This window comes from Triturus cristatus, chromosome 8, assembly GCF_964204655.1.
Source record: "Triturus cristatus chromosome 8, aTriCri1.1, whole genome shotgun sequence".
Taxonomy (NCBI): Eukaryota; Metazoa; Chordata; class Amphibia; order Caudata; family Salamandridae; genus Triturus; species Triturus cristatus.
In genome coordinates, this window is record NC_140591.1 from 1118732034 (window position 1) to 1118746115 (window position 14082).

A 14082-nucleotide genomic window follows, 5' to 3' on the forward strand; every position below is an offset into this window, starting at 1 on the left:
ATTTGTTGGCTAAATGGAAGAACAAATGACATTAAATTCAACATGGTCTCGTCAAACGATTCTATCACTTTTCTGGACGTCAAGGTAGTGGCTTCGGAGGGAGAGCTGGAAACCACACTTTTTAGAAAAGAGACAGATCGAAACAAGGCCCTTCATTTTACGAGTAACCACCCTCGCAGTCTGAGACAAAACTTACCCTATGGTCAGTTCTTGCGAATTCGCAGGAATTGCACCAAAAAAGAGGAATATTTTAGACATGCAAACAAACTAAGAGACCGCCTCCTTGAGAGGGGTTATCCAAAGAAATTAATTAAACATTCTCTGAAGAGAGCGTGGTGGACACCAAGGGAGACATTACTGGAGCAAAAGATTAGGAGTAAGGTTGACAGATCGGTTTGTGTGACCACATTCTGCCCAAACAGCCACCAGCTCCGCAAACTCATCCTGGGCAACTGGCATTTGATCAAGGACCTCCATGAGGATTTTTCGAGACCTCCGATGTTTGCATTCAAAAAGGAGAAATGTGTAGCGAACTACATAGTACGTGCGGCCCTACCAAAACAAGAACAGCGCACATTGAGGAGCATGCTTAACTTACCACCTGTTATAGGACACCACAAATGTGGCACATGCACAAATTGTGATCAGACCATTGAGGGGGATGTCTTTTCATTCAATACCACACATTGGAAACATAACTCATTCAGTAATTGCAAAACGAAAAATGTCGTTTATGCAATAGTTTGTCCATGTCCGAAGCTATACATTGGAAAAACAACGCAGGAAGTGCGACAACGCATTATCCAGCACAAATCTAGGATCAGACGCCGAGTGGAGAATGCCCCTTTAGTCCATCATTGGCTCTCTCATTCACATAGCGAGACTGATTTGAGATGGACAGTCTTGTCTAAAGTTGAAAGAGATCCCCGTGGAGGAGATTTGGAAGGCCTATTAAGCCGCCGTGAGGCGTTATTAATCATGAAGTATAACACGGCTATCAATGGCCTAAATGAAGTCGCTGAGATTTTTAGACCACTTGCTTAAAATAAAAGAACATTTTAACTTTGCCGCTGTCCTCCTGTGCAGGGCTTGGCCAACTCTGCTGCTTGGATCATTCTTCATATGATTATATAGAAAGGAGAGTTCTATCTATTTCAGAGCCATGCTTGACTCCCCCCGCAGAGTAAGCCTTCCTTGTTGTTTAGGTGCTCAGTAAAGGAGTTGTTCCGATTGCTAATAACAAAACCACACAGAAACCATAATACCTTGATGCCACCTTTCATCGCTAATACTTTAAATTATCAGAATCTCAGCCACATCCCATGTTTTAAATAACACATTTGTACGATCGTTGAACATATACTACAAGTACCAGCAAGCTTTGCACTTTTTTGTAGTCCGAATGAGAGTTACACGCCATTAGTACCCACAAGGCTGTGTGCATCCTCACTCGAGGCACGACTACGGCGTGGACGGTTGTTTAATGTATGCCCGGTAAGCTTGTTATGATTACTTCGGTCCAAGGAAGATGAGTTCTAAGATATTGGCTTTTCACTCCCCGACGCAATACTTACACAGCCCATCTTGCTTTTTTTAGATTCCGGCGCGGGATAAGCACAAAGAAGTAAACTGAAATATTATCGAAGTAAGTTCCAAACTCTATTCAGTTGACTGCGGTTCACTGCGTTGACTGCGCTTCTGAACGGTTGCTTTGAGTTCCATGAGATATCACTAGCCAACGGGACTCATTCCGTCCATTCTCCTTTCCTTTAGATACATAATTATTTAATCCTGGACAGCCGGAAAAGAGGACAAGTTCCCTTTCTCTAGTAAGTTGAGCGTACATCACCAACCTTGGTCTACAGTCTCTTGTTTGTTAAGTGTTCTGTGTGTAACGTGTGGCAGATAAGTTTCAATTCTGATTTAGTTGGTTCTGGTTTATTCCCGTGTTTAGGTCCCTCTGCATTGGAAACGAGATCCATTTAAGGCAGATAGATTTCCTCGTACAAAGGTGGGTTTTGACAAGCCCGGTTGGTTCTTCGTAGTTTTTCTTAATTTGATTCCATATTCTAAAACCTTTCTGTTGTTCCTTACAGAAATTGGTTGGTCCTGAAGAGAACCCACAACTCTGGGGTTCGAAACGCGTCGACCAGTTTTCATTTCCTTGTGTCGCACCGCTTTCACAAAATTGTATTCCTATGCAAAGTTTACAAACATGTTTGTCATATTCATTTTCCGCAAAATAATAATGAAATGTTTCTTTGACATTTGAATCGCAATGTAATCAATTGTACCAAGAAAGAAAGGTCGCCACAAGGACCTAGTTTTTGACAGTTTTTGTATGTATGTCGTGAATGCATGAGTGGAATGGCCATGAGTGTTTGATGATTGTTGACATTTATGTTCTTTTTGTGTTTCCAGGGGAATATTTGTTATGTGTTATTGAAATACATGCCTTGTAACATTTTGTATATATGACCTTAGCGCAACAAAAGAAATGTTTCTGCGCAAAAATTGTTCTTGCAATATAAAATAAATTCGAATTATTTCCGTCAAATAATAAGGAAATTCATAAATCCCTCCTTCTCAGTTTCATTTCTTTTTAGGAGCTACAAAAAGATTGTGTTGAGTTATTCTCAGCTCGAACTGTTTGTTCTGTTTTTCTGTCCTGTAACGGCCATCTCTTCTCAGATTCCGGCCTGGTCCGTTCCACCATCTACCGCAATCGGAACGCCATAAAGTAGTCCACCAGGTTCGGAGAGCCCAAGCCTCCCTCCTCCGGCTTCAGATAACCCACCTCTCTACGCATGCTAGGGTGAGCCCCCGCCCAGACAAAGTGAGATATCACCTTTTGTAGAGCTTGTAGTGTCCCCCCTGGAGGCCGTTGGGGCAATGTTTGAAATAAGTACAGTGCCTTGGGTAGGATGGACATCTTAACTGCTGCTACGCGGCTCAGCAGTGACATTGGGTGTTATGTCCTGCTCTGTAACTGCCTTGTGACCTGCCGGGTCAGCCTAGAATAATTCAATGTAATTATCCGCTGTATAGTCGGTGCCATTTCAATCCCCAGATAAGGGATGGTCTCCAGGATCTTTATCCCCTCAAATGCGGTCTCTCTCTTCTCAGACTGAGCCCGGTCAGGCTGAAGCCGTAAGATCATGGATTTCCCCACATTCACATGGAAACCCGAGACCGTTCAAAGGCCTCCTGCTCCCACAGGAAAGCCGGCACCGACCGCTCCAGGAATTCAGGTGAGGCAATGTCGTCCGCCTAGAGGCTTATGGTATGTCTCTCCCCTCCAAAGGGAATACCAATGATGTTCGGGTTGTCCCTGATCCTCTGTGCCAGCGGTTCTACGTACAGGGCAAACCGCATCGGTGACAGCGGGCACCCCTGCCACGTCCCGCGCTGGATGTCAAAGGGTCGAGACGACAGCCCATTGACCCTTATGGTGACGGTGGGTGCCCCATAGCAGCTGGCCACCCAAACTGGAAACCTCTCCCCAATCCAAAATGGGACAGAACTCTGTCCAGAAAATACCTGTCAACCCAGTTGAATGCCTTCTCGGCATCCACTGAGAGAAGAGCATCCATATTTGTACGGTGGGACTTATCCACCAAGTGCGTGATACACTTGGTATTGTCACTGCTCTGTCAATTCTGAAAGAATCCCGACTGGTCGGGGTCTATGATGCCCGGCATCAGGGGCCCCAGACGCGTTGCCAGAATGCCCGTGAACAGCTTGAGGTCCACATTGAGAAGGGACAATGGACGTTAGGAACCACAGCGAGATTTATCCTTCCCTGGCTTTGGGAGAACGACTATGGACGCCGAGAGCATCTCGGGAGGCAGAAAGCCCACCCCTGAAAAGGAGTTGAAAAGTCTTGTCAGAAGCGGAGCCAAGAAATGACAAAAGGTCTCGTAGAAACCCGCCAAGAAGCCATCCGTACCCGGCGACTTCAGATGTTTAAGGCGGGAGATCGCCCCAATAACCTCCTCTACGCGAATCGGGGCGTCCAGCAGCTCCGCCCACCCCTTGCTCAGCCGCGTCGTATTAGCTCTCTTTAATTATGCAGTCATGAGTCAGCTCGAGTGTGCCTCCCCGGCATAGAGGTCCGTGTAGAAATCCCGAAACGCGTCTGCTATTTCCTCATCGGTCTGGACCACGTCGCCCATCTCTGTCTGGATTGATTTAATCCTTTCCCGCTGGATTCAAGCCCTGAGTTTGCTAGCAGGCGTCCCGTTTTGCCCCACACACACATAGTAGGAATGTTTAAAGCGCAGTATCATCGATCTCTAAAAAATCCTTATTGCATTTGTATATCTGTGCCGTCACCGTTTCCTTGTGGACCACGTGTTCTCAGTCACCACCCTCCCCCCGGCCTCCGCGTTGCTGGGAGCTGAAGGGCAACTATCACCGCATCACGATCGGAGAGCGCAGTCGGCATATCCACGTCCCCCACCAGGGCATTGAGTTCTGTGGTGCCTATCAGGTGGTCAAGCCTAGCATATGTACCCCGAGCATGGGAATAAAAGGAAAATTGGGAGGTCTGTGGGTGAGCCACCCGCCGCATGTCCACCAAACCCAGGAACTAAGCCATTCCCTTCCCTCCTCAGACAGGGCCCCGGTCTGAGAAAAGCTGTGCCCGGACCTATCCACCGCACCATCGGGGACGCAGGGTTCTGCCGGCCTAGCAGCTCAGTCCGGGCCCGGCCACCATTTTCGCCTCTGCTGCCTCCAGCCACGTGGATTCCTCTCTCACCCTCCCGCCGGTCACTCGGCTCAACCGGAGCGGTATCGTCGGCACCGAAGGTCTAGGAGCAAACTCCCCCTCAATTCAAAGATGCTGGCTGGAGAAAAACGCTGCTGCTGGCCAAGTCGGGCGCCCGAGAGCGGGGAGACTATGTAGAACACGTCTTACCCGCTCACCATCTTGGCCACGCCCCTCTTTGCCTTTTTTAGTATTTACAGATGCAACCTACTTCAAATCATTAGAGGCGATCGACATTAAAGATGCAGAATATTTAAACACTTGCATAAGGTTGGATCTATTGAGTGGTTTCTATATTTTTATTTTTCGGCCCATTACGTAGTAAATCGAAGTGTAAGACTGGATCATAACAATATATACTCCTTCCCTACCGAGTGTTAGCTTTTAAGCTGAGAGTATCTGAACTAGATGCTACCTTGGCTACAACTGTCCTCTGTTTCAACTGAGTGGGCTTGGCTTTGTTTTCTGATTGGCGATTTAGCGGCCCTATCATTTATTTTTAATTTCGATGAGTCTCTGGAGCTTTCCTCTTAGACTTATTTAATCCTCAACTCAATTGACTAGATGCTATGCTTCTATTTATCTGGGTTTTTGGTACTCTTACTTTTTCCATCTCCTCCTTTTTCACATTTCTAACTTTCCACGTTTCCCAGTTAAGCACTTTTCTTTCTTGCCCTACCGTCCTCTTATTCTCTGGGCTCCTACACGCTCTGCTTCCATACATTGTACATTTTGAGTAAAATATTGGATCCCATCTTCTCTTCACAAGCATAGATCTCCTAGCAATAAACACAGAGTTCTGACTAACTGAGCTTCCCATCTTTGAATCTTCTCTGATTTTATCTGGGAAAGCTACCAGCCTTACTATGGCGGGCATACACTGACTTATTGCCATTATATATTTTGCTATAGAATTTAGAAGCAAATTTTATGATTGTATCCTGTCATTGTTTGCACACATTGCATTCAGTATACCATTGTAGGAATGTGGGTTTCTGTTGCAGTAACCCCCCACTTTTTTGCCAGTCTACAGATGCAGTTAGACTTGATGTGCCCTGGGTCCCTGGCAATCAGGTTTTCAGGGCCTGTGTTCTTTCCCCAAAACTAACCCAATTGGCATCTCTAGCCACAGCTCGGCCCCTGGTAAATGGTACCACAGGTACCCACGGCACTGTGACCAGGGAAGACCTCTAAGGTCTGCAGCAATTATTGTGCCACCCTTAGAGGCCCTGTAACTTTATACACACACACTGCCTTTGCAAGCCGCTTGTTTTGGTGCAGAACAAAGTGAAGAGTCGACATGGCACACATCCCTGTGTGCCATGCCTACAACCCCCTGCCCTGGCATAAATCAGTCACCCCTCTAGCTGGGTGCACTATATCAGTGGTGAGGTTACAGGTGCATGAGCCCTGTACCCCTACAGTGTCTAAGTCCATTCTCAGATAGTGTAGGTGCAGTTCTGCCATTAAGAGTATATGTTGCTGGGAGTTTGTCGTTACTAACTCCACAGCACCATAATGGTGACACTGAAAACTGGGAAGTTTGTTATCTAACTTCTCAGCACATTAAACCCACACTGATGCCAGTGTGGGACTTAATGGTAAATGCACTCAGAGGGCATCTTAGAGATGCCCCCTGAAAAACGACCAGCCTCTGGTGGGTTCCCAGACTGGTACACACCAGCCTGCCACCATGAGACAAGTTTTTGGATCATTAGGGTGGAAGCCTTCGCTCCCTGAGCCCACAAACAAAGCCTTTCCTGGGCAGAGGTGTTCACACCTCCCCCAGGCCAGGAAGAGTCATCTGTGGCAGGGAGCTTCAAAGGCCTTGCAGCCTTTGTAATGTGATCCCCAGCCTCTCCTGCTTTCAGGAGCAGGCCTTATTCCTGTCTCCCCTCCTTTTTGGCGGGAAGACCGGCAGGAAAAATTAGCCAGCCCAGGAGGTGTGCCCACCTCTGCCAACCCCACCTCTCAGGTGGGGGAGGTAAGGCGAAGCCCCCTCTTCAGTGCCCGCAATCTTGCAGATGGCAGGCACTCCCCAATCAGGATTAGGGATTGTGCTCACCCCCCCCCCATGGGGTGAGCACACCCAGGGTGTAGTCACCCTAAGGCCAGTAGCCATTTGGCTACTGACCTCAAGACCCCTAAAAAGCCCCCTAAATACAGTATTTAGGGGCAGCCCTGAACCAAGAAGGCAGATTCCCGCAACCTAAGAAGAAAGGACGAAAGAAGGCGCCCAGCAGAGGAGACTGCAGAGAACAACTGACTTTTCCCCAGCCCTACCGACCCGTCTGCAGTTTCCAGAGATTGTGCACCACAAATCGTCTTGTCCTGCAGCCTAAGACCTCCAGAACCCCTGGGAGGACTGACTGCCTTTAACAAAGACTAGATCGCCTGAGAACAGCAGCTCTGTTCAGAAGAAACACCAAAGAAAGACTCCGAGCCTGCTGAGCAAAAAGTAACCCGAGGCCTGGAACCACCACTTCACCGGTCGCCTACGGCCCGAGTTCGAGTGGCCCACTTGTCCTAGGCAGGTCCCCCAGCGCTCCAGAGTCCGAGTCTACCATGTGTTGACCCTTCCAAGACTCCCCGACGTCGCCTGCAGCCTCTGCACGGAGACCCTGCCCCCCAACCGCAAATGACCCGGTAAGGTGAAATCTGACAAAAAGACACCCCTGCATCCAGCCGCCCTGGAGAAGAGAACCCAAGGTGCACCTACGTCCCCGCGCCCTCCAACTTACATACCCAGCCCCTTGAGTCTAACCCCAAAACCTCAACTCCCACTACCGAATACTTACCCTAAAACCGATAACACTATTTTCTCCATAGTATAACATTGACTGTTCTTTGAAAAGTTTTTATGTGTGGAGTTTGTAAACCTAAAGAAAATTTTTAAAATTGTACTAACTAACAAACTATTTTACTCGCCAGTTTACAGGAAATGTCCCAGTGTAGTATCCAGGTATACTACAGTGTGTAAGAAAAGTAATCTCAAAAGTAACCTACCTGTAATTTAATTAAAATCCTATACAAAGTATATGTACTGTATTTACAAAGCATTGCAATTCTCAGAAATAATAATGGAAGTCAAAACAAAGTACATTTGCAATTGCAATCCAAACTGTGTTACAATCTGTATATATACTGCAAAGTACTTAGCACTTACCTGTGCCAGGGTTGCTTGGTTATAAGAAATAAAATAATATTTCTATTCAAAAACAATTGGTCTGAAGTTCAGTCTTTGAGTGTGTGAATTCACTTGCTTACTGTGTTCAACAAATGCTTAACACTGTCCTCTGATAAAGCCTTTCTGCTCGACCACACTACCACAAATAGAGAGTGAGGTGCTGTCTAACTTTACCTCTGCCTACCTTTGGGATTCCACTCGACTCTGTGCACACTATACCTCACTTTGGTATAGTATATACAGAGACAGCTTCCTACAACCATGCAAAGTTTTGTGCATATGCAATATAACTTAATTGCGGAATGATGTTGATTTCCATTGTCCAATGTCATTACACCTTCCGTCACCCCCACACCTTAGAATGAAGAGGAAAATACCACATTCACATCTAGCACATTATTCTAGTGTATAATATGGTGTAGAGACTCCACTTATGCTACCATTATTCATGCTCCCAGCTTCATAAGGCGCGCTCTAGGGAATTGGTGAAGGGGGGTGATAAGGATAAAGGGCACGAAATCGACAAAGGGAAGAAGAAAAACGTGGTTTTAGAAATGCTATGAGGTTCAGAGGCAGAATCTAATATACTGCATGCTTCACTTGTATTAGAGCACACATTATGGCAGACTGGAGTACTTCAATGTAGGATACATTTTTGCCAAACCCCCTTCACTTTCCACCAAGTGAAGAATGTTAAAATATTTTTTACAGCCTGGCTGTGGCGATCTAGAGAAGAGCGTCTGCCATCTTGGCCCACCAACTGCACTTTTACGTTCTAGGCTGTCATAGCTCATGTTTGTATTTGCTACCATCTCAAACAAAAATGCTGCACAGAGGTCATATTACCTTTACATATGAATTTTAGTGCATGGTAATATATAATATAAATAAGATGCATGTTCATACAGTACTGTAAAGTTTTCTGCAGTAGTCCTTGAAGTAGTCCTGATGTACTTTATCAAGCCTGCTAATGTCACAGGAGTTTTAGAATGCTGCTTTGAGACTGAACTGAAGGTCTGGGATGAATACAGGTGTGCTTGCGTCAGATTTTGGGACCGTGATGATATTGAATTGAAGTTGTTGTGTATATATATTTATATATATATATATTCACTGAAAAAACCATAGGTTTCACACAAGTTATAGTTAGCTGTACATTTCACTCGTAAAAAAACAATGAAATTCCACTTTATAGTTAGTGCAGGCAACTATAACTCACGCGACCGCAATCCTCTGCTAATGACATGTGTCTTTATGAAAAAAAATATTTGTAATATATGTATAGCTAAAATTTAATGGAAGAAGACCTGGGCAAATAAGTGTCTAAATACAGTATTAGCATCAGCAGAGGATTGCGGTCGCGTGAGTTATAGTTGCCTGCACTAACTATAACGTGGAATTTCATTGGTTTTTTACGAGTGAAATGTACAGCTAACTATAACTTGTGTGAAACCTATGGTTTTTTCAGTGAATTTGCAAGGTTTTTTAAATGCTAATTCCTAACTATAACGTGTGTGAAACCTATGGTTTTTTCAGTGAATTTGTACGGTTTTTTAAATGCTAAGTTACTTTACGCCGTTCGTGCCGTGCGCGCCCACTTCACGCAGTTCGTTCCGTGCGCGCACAGTGAGCACGCGGTGCGCTTTGCGCACCGCGTGCCCACTTAACGCAGTTAGTGCCGTGCACGCACGGTGGGCACGCGGTGCGCTACGCGCACCGCGTGCCCATGTTACGCTGGATGGGCCATGTACGCACGATGCCCTTCGCGCACCGTCCGCACACGGAGGACATATTATGCGCTTCGTTGTGAAAGGTTTTTGATTAAATGTTCAGCGTAATGTTTTGCCATGCACAAAAGGTGCTCTGCGGGCACCTTTTGCACACGGGGGGGGGGGGGGGATATATGGATTTTGTTTTTTTTTATTTAATTTGTATTCGGCGTTTTAAAAAAAATATATATTTTTTGGCTTTGGATGGCCTTCTGGCACACCATAACCAAGGCTAGGTGGTTAGGAGCTGTCTAGCCTGCCCCCTTTTTATGATATCCAACTTTGTTTTTCCTCCCCCCCCCCTCAGAGTGCGAGAGAGAAAATGGCGGCCGACACTTCCTGGTTTCGACCGATTCGAATGTTTACTAAGATCTAACAGCCAATCAGAATCGCGCACGGCACCGTACGCGTACGGTAAGCTTACGGTGCGCGCTCGGAGCGCGCTTACAGATATATATATTGATTTAAATGCTATCTTCTCAGGAACTACTGAACAGATTTACACCAGACCTACAAAAGGCACTTCCTTGACCTGAGGACTACCTCTCTGCCAAATTACAAGTAATTCTGTTCAGCCGTTCGGGCTGTAGCTGTGTCTAAAGGTCCTATGGAAAAATGCATGGGGAAAACGCGTTTTGGGACCCCCCTTTTTTCTCAGCCCCCGCTTGACGAATCCCCCCCGAGACTTTCAGGGTAGGAGCGGAGCGTAGCGCCCCATTAGTTTTGAAAATTTCGCGAGGATTCGTCGACCGGCGCCAAAGTTATTCCAAATAGAATGTTGCGGATTTCCTATGGAAACAGGGTCCTAACTATAACTATCTACTGGCGACCGCCAGTAGGTAATATATATATATATATATATATATATATATATATATATTTGTGGAATTTGCTGTGAAACTGAAATCTAAGGCTGAAGACTGAAATGATAACTGAGAACAGCTTCTGAATGACAAGGGGTGGGAAATTTATTGTGCAGCAGTAATTCTGGTTTTTACGGCAGTGCTGTGGAAGAGAGAGAATCTCTATTACTGGGTATGTGAAGGGCAGAATTGTTGTGTAAATTGTGATTGCTTCTGGATTCCATTTGATGGATTTGCGTTTTTGCTAACAGTCAACATGGCAGGCCTTTTTGAGATGAGTACTGGAGGTAATACGACTCTGTATAGATAATTTCCGTTGATCCGATAGTTAAAATTTCTGCAATACTTTTTTCTTCTCTCTGCTGTTCTTGTGTTAAGCTCAGACTGCCTTGTGATCCCTTGAAATTACAGAGGCTGAGGACTATTTGCACGTCCTATGTTCATAGGAGCAAAGGGCCTGTATTTGTGCTTACGTTTTTGGAGCAATGTCTTGACTTTATTATACAGCCTTCAAGATGTAAGCAACATGTGATGAAGCACTAACTCTGGAATATTGATTAGCATCACAAAATCATGCTTTACAGATATGTAACTTTAGAGTTTTAATTCTATGTTTTTTAATAATTGTATTCTCTCACTGGCGCTTCAGTTTTTAGTAGTCTTGTAAAAATATATAAAAAAAGGTTAGAGTAAATTTCTTTTCCAATTTCTAGGTTTGAATACCTTTTTAATTTTGACAATACGTTTGAAATCCACGATGATATTGAAGTGTTAAAGCGAATGGGAATGGCGTGCGGGCTGGAATCTGGGAGCTGTTCTGCAGAGGATTTGAAAATAGCAAGGAGCTTGGTGCCTAAAGCTCTTGAACCATATGTAACAGGTCAGTTTTTTGTTTTGACGGAGAATGTTATTGCTATTCCTTACTCCGTTTATGTATGCAGTGGTCATGTAGATATATAAATCTCTCTAAAAGCTATTCAATAATAAGGCAGCTAAATTGGTGTTCTGCAAAGAAAAACGTATTGAATTATTTGGAAAATATTATGCACATATTAAGTTAACATACTTGTAATGAGTGATGAGATGCCATTTAAAATGTTTTATGTAAAGCCTGTATATTTTTCGAGAAAAATCCTGCCAAAATGCAGTCTCAAAGAAGTTCCACATCCATATTAATTGAATTTCTTTGGAGGTCACTTTTTTCTTGAACTAATTTTACACAGACTTTTACTATTGGAATCCTATACACTCAGCAAGTATTTAAAAAGCAAATATTTAAAAATTTCTACCCCATAACCTTTCACAATCTGAAGTGAAGACAGAGAGCTACATTTTATGACCTGTATTTTAAAAATGTTGCAATATATTTCGATCGATTGATTACCAAAGAAGTTGTCATCAAAAGTTCACACCTTAAGAGTGCATGCAGAACAGTTTGTTTTTTTATCCTTTCTGTTTTGAAGTTTGCATACCATTATGTTTTCAAACTAGGGAGACTGTGAATTCATAACGTGTTGACTGCAGATACACATGCTGTGCACACTTCTGCCATCTAGTGTTGGACTCACTCTACAACTTAGTTTTCTCAAAGAAGTCTTTTGTTGCTGACCTGACCTCGAGACTCCGAGTGAATGTGCATGCTCAGCTGCTCCATTGTTAGTTTGATGTTTTTTCCGCAATCAGGTTTGGAAGGATAGTGCCGGAGCTCTGTGCAACTTTGGCGCCCTTACGTGTTCCCAACGCAGAATGGAATTGAACCAGTACCACACTACTTACTTCAGAACATCGACTTCATATCCAGCGACTTTCTTCATGACATCCACCAAGGCAGTTGCCTGGAGCGTGCTTCTTTGGCTCTGGGCGATGAAAGGTAAAAAAGAAAGACACTCTTTCAAAGTGCAAGAGTGGGGGCAGAGTACACATACTCTGATCAGCACAACATCTGCAACCTTTGTCTGTCGCTAGAACATAACAAACAGGATTGCACAGTCTGCAACATGTTCAAAAAAAAGAAAACTCGTTGCTCTTGAGGCGACCTCGGTCTAGATCACACCATGGAGATTGCAGAGGCAGAATTCTACGCTGAGGAAGAACACATCGACGCAGGCAGCGATGAAAAGGAAGACTGTGCTGAGGTTGACGTCATCTTGTGCAGTCAGCACTGTCACGTCTGATGACTCCGATTCTCAAGATGAGGAGAGTCAGGAAGAACCCTCATCTTAAACTTTGGAACTCCAAGACAATCCTACTACTGCGAGAACTGGGCCAAGAATGAAGACTACACCAAGGGCCTTGAGTACTCTGGGTCATCAGACTCTCAACATACACAACACAATTGCCCCCAATGCCCACTGCTTTGTCGTGCCACAGCCTTCAGGTCCTGGTCAAGACCTAGAGCACCACAACAGTACAATCCGTCCTAATTGGGCTTAGGGCCAACAGAGTAAAATTGGAGGGAATTCTCAGCCCTCGAACCTGAAGCAGCACTCTGTTCTGGCAAAGCCTGCGACACCTGTACAGCCCTTGACACGGTTCAACCCATCAGTGCTGCATACCCTTTCGGTGCCGGCAAAATAGTCTAGAGATGACTGCATCGGCTTCAAACACATCGCCTATGTTGAAAAAGGAATTGGTACCGGAGCAATCGACATCAATGATTTCTTGTCCACAGAAGCATGAAACAATGAAATCTTAAAAGGTCATACCACATATGAGAGCCCATGCCACTGTCAGCCCTGAAGGAAAGGGATATATCTCTGAAAATAATCTAAGGATTGATGAACAGAAAAGCAGATTGGAGGCGGAACATTTATCTGAAAGAACAAGTCTTAAAAGGACAAGGCAGGATAGTGTACAACCTCATTCTCCTCTAAAGAAAAAACTAATGGAACACAAGGCAATCAGCCCTATGCCACTTGACACTTCACCACAATCCATGACCCTATACCGGTGCCGCCCCCCCCCCCATCTCCCCCACTCACTCAACTTAGACATAGGGAGCCCTACCATTACACTCCAGACAATGACTTTAAGGGAGTGCCCTAGATAGCCCAGATTCTTGGGCTGCATATGATGTAATTCCTCCAGACCCTGACATTGATGTGCCAGCCCAAGCATCACCACCTGATACCACTTCTTACCATAGTGTTCTACAGCACACAGCTGAATATAACAATGTCCAGTTGCACACCACAGAGGAAGATGATTTTTTTAGGTGAAACACTCGTAAAAATTAAGCACTCTGTAGAATATTTACCCATGATGGTGTCAATGTTCAGTCTTTACTAAAAGTTTTAAAGAGCCAGTTAATTTAAGAGTGTTAACACCTTGAATCGAATGCAAATGCAAGCCTTCTCCCAATGATCCACTCTACATTAGGAGACACCCCATGGCAGATTTACTAATGGTTACAACAGCTAGGAAGGGGGAAGCTTCTCAGAATACAGGTGACACTCCTCAGGACAAGGAGAGTAAGTGTATAGGTGTAGAAGG

At 44.8% G+C, this 14082-nt stretch overlaps 1 protein-coding gene across 11 annotated transcripts in view; it reads left to right on the plus strand.

The window, feature by feature from the left end:
• Positions 1-14082, plus strand: part of TFDP1 (transcription factor Dp-1) — a 392616-nt gene that overhangs the window by 315606 nt on the left and 62928 nt on the right. For all 11 annotated transcript variants that reach the window (XM_085622724.1, XM_085622729.1, XM_085622731.1 and 8 more), the window contains one exon: positions 11304-11470. In XM_085622724.1, the coding sequence (XP_085478850.1) occupies positions 11304-11470 (167 nt within the window). The remainder of the gene's footprint in view (positions 1-11303; positions 11471-14082) is intronic.